This window comes from Solanum tuberosum, unplaced genomic scaffold (genome assembly GCF_000226075.1).
Source record: "Solanum tuberosum cultivar DM 1-3 516 R44 unplaced genomic scaffold, SolTub_3.0 scf00980, whole genome shotgun sequence".
NCBI classification, from domain to species: domain Eukaryota; kingdom Viridiplantae; phylum Streptophyta; class Magnoliopsida; order Solanales; family Solanaceae; genus Solanum; species Solanum tuberosum.
The window spans coordinates 10,048-29,902 of record NW_006239875.1 but is presented as its reverse complement, the minus strand read 5'-3'; the positions used below and the strand labels follow the sequence as shown (position 1 = coordinate 29,902).

The following is a 19,855-nucleotide window of genomic DNA, read 5'->3' as shown; positions in this document are numbered from 1 at the left end:
TTTTGTGTACTAACCCATATTCTTCATATTTTTACTATAAGTGTAGGTTCCGGCAAGTGATCCCTCCTAGCTAGTTTGAAGTGTTGGATTGCTTTCCTCCAAGACTTGGTATGTCCTCATGGATTCGAGGATAAGACTTTTAAGTTCTTTTGTTCATGTAATAGACTTAATAGACTTCTTTTGATTGTAAAGGGCCGTGTCCCTACTTATGTTTTGTGACTGTGTCTAAGATGGCCATGTGAGACTTAGACTTCCGTTGTGTGTTTTTAAAGTTGTTTTAATGAAGTCTAAATGTGTGGATGTAAATAAGTTTTTTTTTATTCCGCACTATTTTCATTATTGAATGCAATGAATGACTATGTGGCTCGTATAAGACCCCTTCGGGGTCGAATACGCCATGTTACGACTAGGGGGTACTCTCAGGTCGTGACAGGATGTTTAGTTTCAAATCCAGTTGCTAGTACTGATTTCGGTTCATTATTTGTCGCTTGGGTATTCGCATAGGTTTCTGTCAAAAATTTTGGCTTGAAATTGATTCGAGTTCATAAATTTGTCGGCTCTTTAATGATGTTATTTTCCATTTGTTGCTTTATGACATGCCTCAATATGTTTAGATGCTCGCTAGAATTCATCCACACCGAAGCTAAAGTTGTCTGCTTATTTTGAATGCATGCTCATGTATGGAAAATGTGTTAAAAGTCTACTGTATTATTTTGATTTTGCTTGCTGCCATCTCTTATCAAATTTCAAGGGATAGAAATGTTTAGTCCCTTTTTAGTGATGGATTGAGAAACGTGTCTCTGCATGTTTTCCTTCAAAAGGACTATTTGTCAATTTGCACTTTCTTAGGCCATATGCATATTATTAGTTTATCTCTTTTGGGATTCATTCATACGCCTTGTGCTCCTTGTCTTTTATTTTGGTTAAACTTGTCCGTCGGTTTTGTCCTTTAAATGAATTTACCGTAAAATAAAATTAATTATTGAATTTAGTTCATTTTAATCTATGGTTGTATGTTTACTACTATCTATGGGATATAAATATATGTATGTGAAATATTTGTTTTCTCTATGCTTACTTATTAATTATGTCGATATGCAGACCCATATGAATACATTATCTCTCATCTTAATCTTCTAACATTATAATAATAATATTAATTCATGCCTAACAATTACACCTGCAACCCAATTCCAATTTTAACATATCATTACTCAGTGGTAAATAATGTTTGTCCAAAATTTGCCGTCAACTTTCACGTGAAAGCAATTATTATACATATGTCCTTCAAATTTCAATTTATAATATAATAATATATATTCCTATTAACAACCAATATATACAATACTATAGTAGAGCTTACCGAATTTTAATCCTAATTAATTTTATTTTTTTTTGTTTTATTTTTTGTTTTTTTTTGTTTTTGTTTTTTGTTCTCACTGTGATGATTAGGCGGTAGTGATCATTACTCTCCTTTAGTTTCTTTAATTAAGTCATGTGGGTCATTACTCATAAGGTTACTTGTTTTTGTTGCATGTGAAATCCGTCCATGTCCTCACGGACTCCCATCTCCTTCTTGCATTCCCTATGGGGCCTTGGAGGCCCAATCCCCTTTTATTGAGTCGATCAACCTTCAAAATTGAAGAACATATCCTTGACGTGGGCATACATGCGTTTGGAGCTGATACAGGATTGTATGCACTAGTATACATCTAGTGTATACGAAGATGGGAAAATGGGCCTACAGGCCCCCAAAATTCAAATTTGTATTTTGTTATTTTTGACCTAAGCACTTGTCGTTTCATCCCTTATTGTTTGTTAGAATTTAGGACAGGTGCAAGATTGGGCCTAAGGTCCGAAGAAAACTTTATTATTATATTTTCCTCGTTAGTCTAGGACAGGTGCAAAGAACAGGCAAGAATTGGGCCGAAGGCCCAAAAATGAAAATGGGCCCAAGTACTGGCCCAGGTGGACAGATCTAGACTTGGGCCCAAATTCTCTTTCCCCTATATATTTAGTTGTTATTACGTGCTTATTTGTTAAAAATTAATATTAAGGTCTTGAAACTCCAAATCCCCAAAAGACACCCATTTTGAATTAATTAACTTAACTAAATTATTCATCTTTTACTTGACTAAAAATAAAATAAATAAATAAGTTTACAAAATAACTTTTCACTTAGGTAATATCTTAATATTCCCTTTTCTTCCTTTAAAATGGTTTTAACTTTTAAAATCGTTCATTTTCTCAACTTGAATCAAGTCGACTTATTTTTAGCCAAATAATTAATTGCCGGATAACCGCGTATTAGCGGGCATTTCGGGTGCTTTCAAACCCTTCCCGAAATGCTAATAAGAACCCCGAACCCTTTTAAGTTTTCATTAGATTCCTGTTTTAGTCTTTTGAAAACAATAGTTTTCTTGATTTTTCTCAAAAATTAAGTGGCGACTCTTAAACAAGTCCAAAATATATTTTCCTAATAAAACAAAGAGAACTCCATGTAACAGTAAGAAAGAGAGGAGAACATTTAGTTAAGTGTTACAGATCTATTGGAGCTGAGAAATGGAGCTCTGCTGGCTGAGTTGAAGAAGACGACAGTAGGTGTTTTTTTTAAAATTTATTTTTTGTGTATTATTTTGTGTGATAGGAACGGGACCTTTAGATTTGGGTCTTTTAATTAGGATATATCTTAGAGGAAATTGGGTGGATATTGGGTTATGGGACGGATAGTTGGTTTATGGGTTAAAAAAAAAGGTCAAACAGGTAGTTCATTAGAATTAAGACACGTGTAAAAAATGAGGGGTCCGTTAGTGAGAGGGGCATGTGTGTACCTATAATTGGACGGCAGGGGCTTATGTGGACGCAAAGTATAACGGAGGGTATAGACGTACCATTTATTAAAGTTCGGGGGTAAATCCGTCCTTTTTCCCATAAATACATGATGATTTTAAGAGTATACATCCATAATTATTTGGGTAATGAAATTACTCATCATACTCCTAATCATATTTATAAGTGTACCGATTATGCCTTTCTACAATATTGTTTTGTTGAGGTGTTTTGTATTTTGTTATTTTGGGCCTAAGCCCTTGTCGTTTCATCCCTTATTGTTTGTTAGAATTTAGGACAGGTGCAAGATTGGGCCTAAGGTCCGAAGAAAACTTTATTATTATATTTTCCTCGTTAGTTTAGGACAGGTGCAAAGAACAGGCAAGAATTGGGCCGAAGGCCCAAAAATGAAAATGGGCCCAAGTACTGGCCCAGGTGGACAGATCTAGACTTGGGCCCAAATTCTCTTTCCCCTATATATTTAGTTGTTATTACGTGCTTATTTGTTAAAAATTAATATTAAGGTCTTGAAACTCCAAATCCCCAAAAGACACCCATTTTGAATTAATTAACTTAACTAAATTATTCATCTTTTACTTGACTAAAAATAAAATAAATAAATAAGTTTACAAAATAACTTTTCACTTAGGTAATATCTTAATATTCCCTTTTCTTCCTTTAAAATGGTTTTAACTTTTAAAATCGTTCATTTTCTCAACTTGAATCAAGTCGACTTATTTTTAGCCAAATAATTAATTGCCGGATAACCGCGTATTAGCGGGCATTTCGGGTGCTTTCAAACCCTTCCCGAAATGCTAATAAGAACCCCGAACCCTTTTAAGTTTTCATTAGATTCCTGTTTTAGTCTTTTGAAAACAATAGTTTTCTTGATTTTTCTCAAAAATTAAGTGGCGACTCTTAAACAAGTCCAAAATATATTTTCCTAATAAAACAAAGAGAACTCCATGTAACAGTAAGAAAGAGAGGAGAACATTTAGTTAAGTGTTACAGATCCATTGGAGCTGAGAAATGGAGCTCTGCTGGCTGAGTTGAAGAAGACGACAGTAGGTGTTTTTTTTAAAATTTATTTTTTGTGTATTATTTTGTGTGATAGGAACGGGACCTTTAGATTTGGGTCTTTTAATTAGGATATATCTTAGAGGAAATTGGGTGGATATTGGGTTATGGGACGGATAGTTGGTTTATGGGTTAAAAAAGGTCAAACAGGTAGTTCATTAGAATTAAGACACGTGTAAAAATGAGGGGTCCGTTAGTGAGAGGGGCATGTGTGTACCTATAATTGGACGGCAGGGGCTTATGTGGACGCAAAGTATAACGGAGGGTATAGACGTACCATTTATTAAAGTTCGGGGGTAAATCCGTCCTTTTTCCCATAAATACATGATGATTTTAAGAGTATACATCCATAATTATTTGGGTAATGAAATTACTCATCATACTCCTAATCATATTTATAAGTGTACCGATTATGCCTTTCTACAATATTGTTTTGTTGAGGTGTTCTTGGCATAGTCTATATGCACATACGTCATGTATCTCGAGAAACTTTGTAAATGCACTTGAATTTAATCTCGCTTTTTGTATTTTTTTTAAAGTTTCACCATCTTTATTTGACCTAAGCATTATCCCCTTTCTATCTTACCGTGTTCAACCTTATTAATATACAATTTGAGAATGTTTGTTGCTTGAAAATTTTCTTTCAAAAAATAGATATATCCATAACGTGCAAATCATATAGAGATGATATAATATTTTTTCTCTCATAAAAAGAAACATTATATTGTTATGTATGATTCCAAGAAGTTATATATACTTCTTGTGGTACTTTTTTTTTTTTTTTAATTGTATTTGATTTGCTTTCCCTTAAATGTATTTCAAACATACACTATCAATAAGTCGTACGTGCGTAGTAATACACTAATACAAATCTTTATAAATTCATTGGGATATTATTCAAATATTTACGTCATTAGTAAGGAGAATTGTTATCTAGTGGATTATATTTAATTTTAATTTTTGTGATATAAGTGATTCAAAAAATATATCATTAGACTTCAATTTTTGTATAAATCATTAATACGAGAATCAATGTCATAAGAAATAATATCTTTTATAAATTAATATATTCATATCCAAATCGAGAAAATTGAACCCAGAACCATCAATCAAGAAAGGAAAATCAAATTTCTAGAAACTAAGAGAACATATTAATGTTGGTAATTGATCGAGGTGAATTCATTATCCAAGATCAAGGCATAAGTTCATACGCCTTCTATTGAAATCTTCATACGATTTCTCACAAGTAAAAATATTTTTTTAAATACAATTTGGATAAAAATTCTTTCAACTCATGCACATTTTAGTAACTACACTAGAATCAAATCATCAAATATTATATGAGGGACTCTAGTTAAATTTGATTAGAAACATACTAAAGTAGGTAAATGTACATTTCGTTCAAATTAGAGTTTTAAATCTAAGGCAACACTTTTATAAAGTAAACAATATCTACCTTAAAATGCATTTCTAGAAGCCAGTAATACATTATTTTTCTTAAACTTGTTGATTTAATTTTAGATCATTTATCAACTACTTGACTTAAAAGGTTGACATGATAACTCTTTTAATCCCTTATTTTATTTCCTCTTAGATACATATATTGGATATAATTCACAAATATTTCACTTATCCTTAAAAGTATAATTGTTTAAATATCCACCCTTAAAGGAAAACAAGTTAGAAATTAACTGCATGAAGTATGAGACATTTAAAAACATTATGAATAACGTAAAATTTGTTGCTACAATTACACAAATAATTACACAATGAATTTAGATACACCAATTGCTAAAGTATATAATAGTTCTCCTTTGATAGATACGATGACATACTATCATTATTTAAAGGGGAACTTTCACATATAGCCACTCAAAAATAGCCTAATTACTCTCCATAGCTATAGTTTGATAATTACAATTCGTAGCTACATGTTATATGGAGGACAGAGGCGAGCGAGACTGGGAGAGAGAGGAGAGAGGCGAGAGAGAGGGGACAAAGAGTGGGAGAAAGGTGAATTGTATATGTATATAGGTTAGATAATTGTATATTATACATATGTATTTGTATATTCTGGTGAATTATACATATACAAACGTGACTAATTATACAAACTCGAAGTCAGCCCACGTAATTAATGTATAATGTTAGTCGTGAGTGGTAATTATAACAAACTATAGCTATGATGAGTAATTAAGTAGTATAAGTTTGCTTAACCGCGTAATTTTCCCTTATTTAAATGTTTATTTAATCTTCACTAGGCAATTAATTTTATACCATATATCTTTGTATAAACTAATATTTGACTAAATAATATTAATTTGTTTCATAATGTTCACTATTTATAGATTAATTAATTAACCTTTAGAGCCTATTTGACATTGCAGTTGGGAAGTTGAAAGTGTTTTTTTTTATGAGATATTTTTTTTTTTTGAAAAATCAAGTGTTTGACAAATCCTTAAAAGTGCTTTTAAATGAAAGCAAAAAGAGTTTTTCTACTAATGCGAAGAAGCTAAAAATTTCTGCCTTTTAAAATAATCTGAAGCAAAAGCAGAAAATTATTTTTCTTGAAGACCAATATATCCCTTATTAATTAATTTACATATCTCATCAGTTTGATTAAGTTTCATTCAAGAATTTTATTTTATTTTTTATTTTATGTTTATATATCATTATTTATATTCTATATATTATTTTACAAAACTAGAAATGAAGGTAACAAACAATATTTTTGCAGGATTAAAAAAAAAGAGTAACAATTAAAGATTTCAATCCTCCTAAAAAATAAAAAATTACAAAATTTTCTTTTCTTAATTTACATATTATTTTATTTTAATTAGATTTTTTAACCTTAGAGTTATATAAACAAAAATAATAATAACTAAAGATTGAATCTAAAAATGATAGGTAATAAATAAATAAAAAATCCTTCTTTTCAATATTTTTCAATAATACTTTAGTATTTTTTTAAAAAAACATATCAATTAAAGATTTCAACTCTCCTAGAAAGGTAATATTTATTTTTTCCTTTGTATAGTTACATATTTATATCCTAGAAAGATATTGTCCTTCTTCGTAATTTGACTCTTTTTTTAAAAAAAATTAATCAAATACAAATTACTTTTCAAATGAATTTGCTAAACATATTTTTTTCAAAAATATTTTTCTGAAAAACTATTGTAAAGATACTTTTAAAAATAAATACTCCCTCCGTCCCATTTTATATGATGTACTTTGATTTGGCACAAACTTTAAGAAAAATGGAAAGACTTTTAAAACTTGTGGTCCAAATGAATGATAGAAATTTGTGTGGTTGTAAAATAATTTCATTAAGGGTAAAAAAGACATTTTATAGGCAAATTGTTACTTAAAATAGAAATGTGTCATTCTTTTTGGGACTGACTAAAAAGGAAAGTAAGTCATATAAATTGGGACAGAGAAAGTAGCTTTTATGAACAATGCCAAACAAAATCTTAGATGAATTCGTAAGATCTAACCATAGTTGATGCCTATTTTTCCATTTGTGTTCAAGCAATAATAAGCATATAAAAAATAAAGTGGGTTTGATGTGAGTTCGTAAAACAAAAATTGATAAGAATCTATCGTTAGCAATGATGCGTCTAGCCATTCAGTAAATCTGCTGCTGTAGGTAGATGGAAAGGCCTATGCTTGTTCCGGGACATGGTCTGCATCAACAGTTTTATTCGGCCGGTGGTGATGTTTACCGCTTCCAACTGTTGTAGTGTAGCCCTTCTGAAGCCACATTTTCCTCATTGATTTTATGGTTGGAATGTAAGTCTCTATTCTCTGCCAGCTGTTCGATGTAATTCCTAATACAAAAAAGTATGTAGAAGATAGTTTTGGACTTGCCATGATGTGATCTATAGAGTCCAAAATTCATCAGAGTCAAGCTTGGTGCTTGAAATTTCTGTCTACTTGGCCTCTTTGTGCCTATTGAATAGGTAGAACAACCAATAGAATCGATCTTCCCCCATCCACTTATCTTTTCCCTCATCAAAAGAGAAGTGTTTTAATGGTGTGACCTGTGAATATGTTATTAAATTGTACCTTTCTGGTGGTTGATTTATTTCACTGCATTTGTCATAACACTAGTACTTAGGGGTCGTTTGGTACAAAGATTAATAATGCAGAGATTAGTAATGCAGAAATTAGTAATGCAAGGATTAGTAATACATGAATTATTTTTAATCAAGTGTTTGGTTGATCGCTTCTCATCAAATCTTGTGTTTGGTTTAAAACTCTACAATTTTTTCCCCCCAATTTTACCCTTGAATTATTATGTTTTCTATTACATGTAATTGCCATATTTATTGCAGTTTAAAACTTGAATATGAAGTTCACGATCCAATGCTTACCTCCCTCTTCTCTTAACAAAATAGGAAAAAACAGTAGCCAACAAGATCAACTTTGCTTTGTCATGTAATCCTCTTACCTACTAATATTTAAAAAAAAAAAAAAACTAAAGAACTTGCAGAAAGATCAAAACTTTATTGATTTTAATGACAAAATTTGTGAGGAAATATCAGTATTGCAGATCAAATAGTAGTAGTGTTACAAGACGAGAGAGGAGAAAAATGTTTTGAGTTTGTTTCAAAGTTACAAAATGTTGTGCTCTGGAATTGATGAGAGGGAGTTTTTAGGACGAGAAAATTAGAGAAAATTTCAGAAGATCAGATTTTTTAATTCAAAAATCTGTACATATTTTTTTCTTGTCCAAAAGAAATTGTATCACTTTGATGAAAACAGTAAAGTCGCCAAAGAGCACTACGTGAATTTCTTTATCAATTATAAAGGGTGTCTAAGGAAATAGAAGGGCAATTCAGTCATTTTGTTTCCTTATCCAAGTATTACTAAACCTGGGATTAGTAATCCCTAGATATTTTTGGTATTAGATAAGACTACATATGGTGTATTAAGTTATCCATGTATTAGGTGTGTTTGAGTTGAATTGTGCTACCAAACATTGTATTAAGTGCAATAAATTTTAATCCAAGGACTATTTTAATTAATACATCCTACCAAACGGCTCCTTAATGTTTGAAACTAAAAGGTCCTTTTGTTAGGAACAATGGTGCATCAGCATTTGGTTGCATTTGCCCTTTTTGATTCGCTCTTGCTGAAGAGTGCAATGACTGTGGTGTAAATATGTTAGGAGATTGCTACATGTTATTACGTTTTGCATTCATTTGTTGAAAATACAGCACCAATTTTTCTTCGTGAAAATCATGACTTGTTGTTAACCATGTTGTTTATAGAGAATGGATTTTTTGTGGAGTATAAATTTCTTAAATGCAACTAAATCCTACAACGTTTCTTATTTATAGCTTTTTATCTTGTCATTCACAATATATAGGTTTATCCAATCAAAGCAAGGTGAAAAAAAATGTGCCTTTCCATCCAAATGTTTGGACTCTCATACATTTTCTGGACAAAAATCCAGTATTTGTTTCCTTTTACATTGACAAGAAAGAAGTATCACACTTGAAAGTCTTTTGCAGCAACATAATTGCTGACAAAAAACTGCTATGCTAAACTTCAATCGTTTTCTGATACAGAGAGCTGTATCTCCACCGTTCTTTCTCCACAAAGTCTGCGTCAAGAAACTGAGCTATGAATGTCCAAAGCCGGTAAACATCTTCAAAGTTGGCCAGAAAGCTAAGGGCAATGGTAACTACTGATATCCCAAAGTCCGTTTTTTTAGATTTTTTGTTCTGTGCATCTTTTTCGTCACACTTTTTTCCTTCTATAGTCCTCTGCTTCTCTTCCTCATACTTGTCTGGAAACCACAAATGTGACAGAAACCCATGGCTGAGAGAAATATTGTTCCGATCAGCAAGCTTCTGTATGAGAATTGGTTCCACCCTTTCTCCTTTCCAGTCGAACAGATTAAACGCCATAGCAGTTCCCCTGTCAAATTTTATCTTTGGTCCATAGATTTTGACCAGAGGAAAATGGTCCAATCTATTTGGATGCTTAAGTTTCAGGAGTGCACTAATAAGCCAATTGACTAGATACCTTCTTCTGTTTCCAATTTGCATCAGTCCGAGCGAATCCACATGATCCAAGCATCTGCATTGAATCTCTATGCTTCCCTTTTCTTCCAGCTTAGTGTTGTCGCCTAGTGTACTAATGGATTGATCTAATTCCTCTTTGCTCTTATCCTTTGGAGCATCTTTTCCAGATTCATTGTTGTGTGTGGATTTAGCAGAATTGTGAGCTGAATTAGAGCCAGATATATGCAGCTCATCCAGTTTTGTAACAAAATTGGTTTTTTGTTCAAGCTCCGTGCCACTGCCTGATGAATCTAGTGAATTTAAGAGTTGTGTTGGTGGAACAAGACTTACAATGCCTGTACTAACCGAAGCTTCCAACATCGATACAACTGATTTCTTGACAAGGAGGCATCCAAACCCTGTAGGATTTTCACCAAAAACCTTATAGAAAGAGCAAATAAGGAAGTCAGGATGGATTAAGGAAAGTCCAAAGCTATCCATGTCCTTCGGTCCCAATGCACATGCATCAAGCAAAACATGCCAACCATTTTCCTGCGCCAAACTCATCCACTGATAAGAGTAACTCGCTCCGGTCGCTCTTGACTGAAGGGGGAACACAAATAGTCCCCTTGATTTCTTTTGCTTTTTCTTCCTTATAATCAGTTTCCTGAGTTTCACGGAGTTAATTCTTAGCCGTGGCCATTTAAATTCTGCTGACATTATATTAGCCCCTCTTTTCTCTGATGTATTGACCATAGTCTCCAATGCTTCACTCTCATGATCATAAACTGTAAGAAGCTTTTTACTAGTTTTGAAAGGGTAAGATTCGGCTATAAGCTTGAAAGCTGATGATCTATTAGCAGTAAAAACCATGGAATATTCATTTGTAGACATGTTAAGAAAATTCATGATCTTTTTCTTGATACAGGATTCCAATTGTGATCCATCACCGCCATGTAATAGCTCGGATTTGAGATCAACAGACTTGCAAGATATGTCAAAGAAAGGATACTCACTACATTCATGAGATGACGGAGAAGAAGAAGAGGATGTCAGCGGGACAACCGCAGAAACCTGTGATTGAACCTGTGAGTAAGAGAAGAGACCAATGCCAATGTAATCCAGGCACACATGGTTAGAAACTGACAGATGATAGTATTCTTGATCCCGAATCTTGTCGACTTGGCAAGATTCGGAATACTTAGGATAAGCTTTGAGGAACTGAGCAGATGATTCTTGATGTGAAGGAAGGGATTCATGGTTAGTGAAATGAGTATTTGGGAAAAAAGAGGAAGTTGTTGTGGCTGCAAAGGTGTGCCGGCAAGCTGCGGTTGTGCTTTTGGGCTTAGGAAGTGGCTGATGGTTTTGAGGCTCAAGAAGTATAAGGAGAGGATTGGGGCAACAACCATGAATGCCTGTTACTTTCTCAGCCTCCATTAAGCCCTTTGTGGACTGTTTTTTTGTTTAAACAGTTTGTTGAATTATATTCATTCAACTATTTCTTTGTGTTTGTTTGGTTGTTGCTGTTTATCAAGTCAGCTATCACGTTTAAATAGTGATATGCTTAGTTTTCAAGAAAATGACTTATAATCATTGTCCTTAAGCGCGTTTTGGGCCAGGTTGCTGGATGTGGGACCTTTGATTATTACTCCTATAAATTTCTTTGAGCTACTGTATTTGACCTTTTCTCCCTATTCAATAAAGAAAAGTTGTTACTTTTTGCCCTTTTCATACCCATTCTCGTCTTTGCTTGCAATATCTGCTAAAGTTGACTCAGCTTTTTCAAATTAAAAAAAGAAAAAATATATGTCATTCAATATTGTATTTATTCTACTCACTCTGTTTCAATATGTATTTTACTGTCCCTTTTTGTGTTTGAAAAAGAATGCTACTTCCTACGGAAAAAGGGTAAAATGTATTAATAAATTATGTGAAATCGAACAAATATAATCTCAATTAATAATTCGGTCTAAAAATATTTTTGTCGTCTACTATATCAAGGAAATAACAACTTCTATACACATGAAAGTCCTCTTCCCCCTTTTTGCACAATATAATTATTCTATGTTCGAAAATCAATTGAATTCTCTTCGTTATAGGTAGTTACACGATGACTAGGGTGCTTAAAAGAACTCAAAGAACCAATAAAGATAAAAAAAAACCGCTAAGTCATGATCTAATTTTATTTGACAAGCTTTGATATTGTGACGAATTATTCAATACATATACTGATGAAAGATAACACGTCACGATAGGTTAAGATGCGAGTAAGTTATTTTGAACTTACAATAAAGAGCAAAAAAAGAAGAAGCAAAGCGATAGTAGTGGGGAGGTGAGAGAAGAACTGATGAGAAGTTAGAGGGGAAGAAGCCTAATTCAAAATCTAAATTTCAAGATTTAGGAATACAAATTTAAGTACAAATATATGTGGAGATTTAGCTAAAAATAATTTAAATATTAATAAATAGAATTATATATCTAAATTCCGAGACATTATTTGTAAAACTTACAAGATATTCCAAAGACAAAATATTGATCAATAGAAATCTATATAGAAGATACTTCATTTTCTTCAATTCTACCTTTGCTTTTGTTTGATTACATAAATCATTATATTTATTTCGAATTTTTCCGTCAATTTTGATCAAAATATCTAAAATCAATTGATCAAATAATATAGGATTTTCACATCCATACTTACATTGTATTGAAAGTAAAAGTGAAAGAACCCGAACTTAGGAAGAGGCTCCACTATTGGCGGCAACATGAATGCAGGGCTGGCCCAAAAGGGTCTTTAGTGCGGACAAAAGCGGCTTCAGGTCCCCCAAAGTAATGAAGTGAGGAGCAATTCTACCTTGTTAAGTAATTGAACAATTTCCTCAAAGCATGCGTCCCCCTCAATAATTATTATTATTTGCATTTGATGCAAGACTTCTCTTTTTTCTTTTTTCTTTTTGCTTTTCCTTTTTACTTTTTGGACACGAGAAAAAAAAAGTCAGACATTATCGTCATCCACCTCCCAGAAAAGTGCTAAAACCTTTATCTAATTAAATTAAGTTATAATCAAATGGTTGCTTCTATTCAACTTGCTCTACTAATATGATATATATTAGTTCAAAAAAGTTATCTTTTGGTGTGAAACCTATACTATATTATGATTGAAGGACTGATTTAATGAAAATTACGTGATATATAATCCAAAGGCATAATATATATATGTGTTGCGTATATAGTAAGAATTAATGGGAAATGAAGGGAAGATAAATTTGAAAGTTTCCCTTATGCTTTAGTAAGGAAAAAGACATTTCTCTCTCATTGGTGGTGGAAAGAAAAGTTCATGTGTTTAAATAGAGAAATACTTCCACTACAAAAAAACCCTAAATTGCCAACAGATTTTGCTAACAACTTAAGTTGGTTAGTATTCTACTAACAAATTATCAACATATTTTTAACTGAATTATATTTTAAAACTTAACAATGAAATTCTCACAAATTACCAACCAAAATCTTACTAACTAAGTATTTTAGTTGGAAAAAATGGCGCCAAATTTAGCAACATTTTATCAACCACTACAAAAAAAACCCTAAATTGCCAACAGATTTTGCTAACAACTTAAGTTGGTTAGTATTCTACTAACAAATTATCAACATATTTTTAACTGAATTATATTTTAAAACTTAACAATGAAATTCTCACAAATTACCAACCAAAATCTTACTAACTAAGTATTTTAGTTGGAAAAAATGGCGCCAAATTTAGCAACATTTTATCAATGGTTTACCAACTGAAATATTACTAACGCACACCTTTTGTTGGTAATATTACCAACGAAGTATATATCGGTTGGTAAATATGACAAAAAATTGTTTATATAATTTATTAACATATTACCAATGAATTACTAACCAAACATTTACCAACGGCAAGATTGCGTTGCTAAATTTACCAACCAAATATAAATGTGTTGGTAAATTAGTAACGAAATGTAATTTGTTGGTAAACTTGCCAACCAATATCCAATTAGTTGAAAATTTTGCCGACGAATAAAGATTGTAGTTAGTAAATTACTAACATCATTAAAATAGTTGGTAATATACCAACCGATCATTAATTCATTGGTAAAATTTACCAACGTACTAATTATTACTTGGTAATATTACATATGAATGTTTAGTTGAATAGTAACTATTACCAACTGTGTTAACATTTATTGGTAAATTATTAATTACTAACTTATATTTGAATAGTTGGTAAATTTATCAATTGAAGTTAAACTTTTTGGTAATCAGCGTCTAGTGTTGAGGCTTTCATATTTAGTTTGTGTCATTAGGCGTTTTAACTTTTAAATTTTAGCCAAAACTTGACTTTGGTCGATATTTTTGGTAAACGTGCTCAAATTAGAACTTTGTCAGTGTTATTAGTTTCGAAGGGTCATTTTTGATCTAACATGAAGGTTGGTTCAAGTTTTGAGGCTTCCGTTTTTTGTTTGTGCCGTTAGGTGTTTTAAATTTTATGTTTTGGCCAAAATTTGACTTTGGTCAATATTTTTGTGAACGTGCTCAGATGAAAATTTCGTCGGCATAATTAACTCCAAAGATCATTTTTTATCTAATAGGATGGTTGGTTCGGGTTTTGAGGGCTTTTATTTTTAGGTGTGTGCCGTTAGGTGTTTTAAATTTTATGTTTTTGGCCAAAATTTGACTTTGGTCAATATTTTTGTGAACGTGCTCAGATGAAAATTTCGTCGGCATAATTAACTCCAAAGATCATTTTTTATCTTAATAGGATGGTTGGTTCGGGTTTTGAGGCTTCCATTTTCAGTTTGTGCTGTTAGGCGTTTTAACTTTTAAATTTTGGCCAACATTTAGATTTGGTCAATATTTTTGTGAACGTGCTCAGATGAAAATTTCGTCGGCATAATTAACTCCAAAGATCATTTTTTATCTTAATAGGATGGTTGGTTCGGGTTTTGAGGGCTTTTATTTTTAGGTGTGTGCCGTTAGGTGTTTTAAATTTTATGTTTTGGCCAAAATTTGACTTTGGTCAATATTTTTGTGAACGTGCTCAGATGAAAATTTCGTCGGCATAATTAACTCCAAAGATCATTTTTTATCTAATAGGATGGTTGGTTCAGGTTTTTGAGGCTTCCATTTTCAGTTTGTGCTGTTAGGCGTTTTAACTTTTAAATTTTAGCCAAAACTTGACTTTGGTCGATATTTTTGGTAAACGTGCTCAAAATTAAATTTTTTGATATAATGATATGTGTCATATTGAGATTAATTTAACTTGTTATCACATATTTTGCATTGTTTCATTCAAATATGATTTATAAAATTGATATTAGTATTTTGGATTTATATTCGTGCTCTTAGATTTTTAAATGCAATAAATTAATAAATATTTTACTATTGGATAATCATTCAGTTAATAATATTTTGAACATATTGTCAATCAATTACTAACCTAACATTGAACTTGAATGATATATTACCAACAAACTAACAATTAAGAAGTAGATTTATTAGAAAAACAAATAATCATACTAACGTATTTAAAATTTATTACCAACAAGGGTTGTGGTGGAGTGGTAAGTACTCTTACATCCTTAACCAAGAGGTCTCAGGTTCGATTCCCCTTGGGTACAGATTCGCCTTGAATGATATATTACCAACAAACTAACAATCAATTAGTAAATTTATTAGAAAAACAAATAATCATACTACGTATTTAGAATTTATTACCAACAAGGGTTGTGGTGGAGTGATAATTACTGCATCATCCTTAATCAAGAGGTCTCAGGTTCGATTTCCCTTGGGTACGGAGTCGCCTTTGTTAGGGAGCGCTTTACTCCCCAATGTGGGACTTCCCGGCGTGAATCCGGATTTAATCGGGCTTTGGTGTGGGGTACCGGACACCGGATGGGAAACCAAAAAAAATAAAAGTATTTAAAATTTATTGGTAAATTACCAACAAATTTTTTCTATAATTATCAACGTAGTACCAACGGAATCGAATAATGAAGAAAAAAATTTACTAACTCCTTTTCAATTCGTTAGTAAAGGTACTAACGATATACTAACCAAAAATTAGTTGGTGAATTTACCAACGGAAATTTCAGGACCATGTTTCAAAATTTTGTAACAACATCTTTGGGTGTTTACCAACTGATTTTTGGTTGGTAAGTTTACCAACAAATTAAAATCGGTTGGTAATATTTACCGACGAGCCTTTTAGCAACAGATTAATATAAGTTGGCATTTGGTTGGTAACTCAATTTGCCAACCAATTATTTGATCAATTTACCAACGATTTTTTTTTGTTGGTAATTGGGGTTCTTTTTGTAGTGTTCTACTACTTGTTAAAAGGGTTGGAAAGAGGGACCCCTCGCACCGTCGTCGATTCGCTTGCAAACTTTCATGAATGGTCATGTGGTTTCTGAAAGGTTGCAACCATTCTGAACCAGTGCTTCTTGGCTATAAATACATGTGATTCCTCAGGCTTTTCACTTACGAAAATTTTGAACTTTTTCTTCTTCTTATGCACAAATTCATTATTCGTGTACACTACTACGGTTGAGTGGCTCGCTGACACCATTGTTTTGGGATTTTGGGATCAATACACTGGTGAATAGAATCGTTCTATCTTGAGAGGATATATTCCAATTCAAACCTCAGATACTAAAGGAGAATAATTTCCTTAAGGGGACAATGTGCATTTAGTGGACTCGATTTCCTTTCCTTTCTGTTTCATATGATTGTTACAGATTATGGTATGTTTTACAGTCATTAGTTTTTGTTAATTGATTTTTGTTCTTCACTACGTGATTTAAACTTTGGAATTTAAAGTAAGGCCTAGCCCCCCTTGCTTGCACTTATCCCTATTGATATTTTTTATGTTTAATAAAAGGCCACTAGACACTGTCTAGTGGTAAATTTGCGGAAAAAAAAAAACTTTGGAATTTACTGTTTATGCAAAGTTTTGTTATTAGTAGTCTTGATTTAAAATACAGATTGCATAACAATATATGCCCTTTAACTTGACTTCAGCTTGAATCTATGCCCTTCAATTTTGGTTATGCATAAGTAGACATTTTAATTTGTATAAAATTTTGAATAAATAAACACATGCATCTTACATAATTTTTTTTATGTATTACATGGAGTCCTATGTGTATTATGCCACATAAGACACATGCGTCTACTTGTGCGCACTCAAAGTTGAATGACATAGATGCTAGTTGAAGCTTTGGATATATACCAAATACACAACTGTAATAAGATTTGGTTCTTTTAACTTTTGACCTTGGAGGTTTGCCTACGGGGACTAGTAGTTACCCATTTTCCCGGTCATTCTGGTTTAAAAATGGACTGACTGCGGATAAAAAATATCTTAGAATAAGAAACAGATGTAGCTATTATATATAGTTAAAAGCCTGCACCAAACACAGATTATAAAGTAAACTTTGTTCATGATAGGTTTTTTCAATGTTGAATTTTGGAAGAATTAATATTTTTGGCCTTGACATTTCCATCTAAAACATGGAGTCCAGTTAAAGTTTATTTCTGCATCACAGTCTCAAGGGCCAACGTGCGTCTAATTACATTACATTAAACAGTAACAGGGCAACTCTACTTTGACATGTCACTCAAATATTTGGTCAAGCTAGCTGCTGTATGGAGCCACAAAAAATGCTGCATGCCAATAGAGTGTAGCCCTAATGCTGCATGCCAATATATACTTGAATTAAATGTTTACATTGGTTTTAATTTCTCCGTACCATTTTAGGAAAAATTGATGTCAAAACCAGTACTAGAAGGTATTGGATCATCATGCCAAATCAAGACAATTGACGATATTCAAATAGCTGCTATGTCATAGCGAATCACACAATCCACATGTGCCTTGGAAGAGTCTGAGGCACAACAAATTGCTCAAAATGTAAGCATGATCAGGACCATTGAAGAAATTAAATTCAAAGAACAAGTGATTAGCCTCGCTTGTTGGCGTAGGCAACCCGTTCTCCAAGTGGGTCTTCTAGTAGCGAGGACACTGAGAGTGATGATGAAGATAAATACATAGCCTCCACCCTTCAACATCCCTTTTGTATTGTTATTTTATGACTTTTGATACTTTAGAGAACATTTTGTGTGATGAGAATATAAGTTAGTTTGTTACAAATTGGTTGTAGTACAGTTAGTTAGAGTTAGTTACAGAGAAGTCAGAATTTGTACAGTTTGTTAGCTAGCTTTCAGTTTGTGTATCTATATATATATATAGAATCACATGTAATAGTTACTCTCTTAATTCACATTCAATGAAACAGATTTTTCATGTAGCTTTTCCAGAATCTTCTTCTTCTCTCATATGAACTCAATGTTCATCAATGGAGGAATTCGATTGTTTAGCAGCATAGTATGTTGATTTTCTCATGGTATCAGAGCCAGATCCATCCCAATTTGTTGTTCACCGATGTTGGTCCCCCATTTAGAAGTGTTCACACTCCAATTGAGGTCTGGGTGTGCGGGAGAGTGTTAAGAAGTCCTACATCGGCAGAAGGATGAGAATTTGATCTCCTTATATGGACTTGGACAAACCTCCCCTCATGAGCTAGCATTTAGGGTTGACTTAGGCTCAGGTGCCATATCTTTACATTTTGTAGTTTTTGGAATTTTTTTAAAGACTTTATAAGTCTTTATTTTATGGTTTTAGTGTTTAATGATGTTTATTATGATATTGTATGTACATGCTTAGTTGTTTGGTTTGTTTGAAATGGTTGGATCAAATATATATTGAATTGTATTTTAATTGCAGGTGGATAGTTTCTGTTGTCAAAAAAATACAGAAAAGTGACAGACATGGTTACTTTTGTGCGTCCCTTTTCTGAAATGTTTTTTGAATTTGCTTTTTTCATATTAAAGAACAAAGCAACGGACGGTGTCACATTTTTAAAAAAAATTAAAAAAATTGTAACACCGTCTAACACTTTCTTCTTCAGATTGAAGAACAAAGCGATGGACAATGTAAGGCACGTAACAGATTATGAAGCTCGTGAGCCCCTTTAATTTCCAGAAATCAGCTACGAGTTCAAAATTTTTTCACAATTGCAGTACACTAGGCAAGGCACGTAACAGATTATGATGCTCGCGCGCCCCTTTCCTGCTATGGCTACGGATATTTCACTTGTAGTCATAGCACCAGACAAAGATTATCAAGTAAAACTAGAGCTTTTACGAGAAGAGTCCTTGTTCATGATTTTGTTCTAAATGATGGAGTAGTTTTTTCTCAATGTTGATAATTTTGTTAGAATTGATATTTTTCGCCTTGACATTTATTTACACCTAAAACATGGAGTCGAGTTAAAGTTAATAGCAACACATAAAGTAAACATATAATTCAAATAGAAGGGACTTAGCTAAGGCGATAATTAATTAATCGTTGTTTCTACAAAGAAGAAAAACAAATGTAAACTTTAGTCAAGGCAAGTATAACAATACCTTTTGTGTCACAGTATCAAGTGCGACGTGCGTGTAATTACATTACATTAAGTAGAGATAGTAATAGGGCAACTCTCCTTTGGCATATCAGCTCAAATATTTGATCAAATTGCTACTTAGAGCCACCAAAAAAGCTGCATGCCAATAGAGTGTAGCCCTATCACTATTTCCTTTATTATTACTATCATTCACGAACTTTTCTTTGTCATTTTTCTGCTTCTGGTTCATCACAATAGAGCCTTCCATGTTTTTATAGAGCGTTCCTTCTCAATTTAAGAAACGGAATAAACCCCTAGAGAATCGGCATATCCTATCATTTATTTTTATGCTGTGTGACCTGTAGATATATATCTTCTTGCATTGAGGGTTGCTTTTTCTAAAGTCAGAAATGGGACAGTAACTTTTCTTATCGTTTACATATTCCATTTGGTGAAAGCTCT

At 32.5% G+C, this 19,855-nt stretch overlaps 1 protein-coding gene and 1 non-coding gene across 2 annotated transcripts; both read right to left on the bottom strand.

Moving 5' to 3' along the window:
• Nucleotides 1–9,301: 9,301 nt before the first annotated feature.
• On the bottom strand, nucleotides 9,302–11,597 carry LOC102593014 (molybdenum cofactor sulfurase). Its single transcript, XM_006367767.2, has one exon. The coding sequence runs from the start codon at nucleotides 11,355–11,357 to the stop codon at nucleotides 9,456–9,458; it is 1,902 nt and encodes a 633-aa protein (XP_006367829.1). The 5' UTR covers nucleotides 11,358–11,597; the 3' UTR covers nucleotides 9,302–9,455.
• Nucleotides 11,598–19,479: 7,882 nt separating this feature from the next.
• Nucleotides 19,480–19,573, bottom strand: MIR399I (microRNA MIR399i). The gene has a single exon (NR_127237.1). It is a non-coding gene; the product is annotated as a microRNA MIR399i (primary transcript).
• Nucleotides 19,574–19,855: the final 282 nt, after the last annotated feature.

Coding starts and splice junctions, on each gene's coding strand:
- LOC102593014 (XM_006367767.2), bottom strand. CDS start 11,357: ATGGAGGCTGAGAAAGTAACAGGCATTCATGGTTGTTGCCCCAATCCT.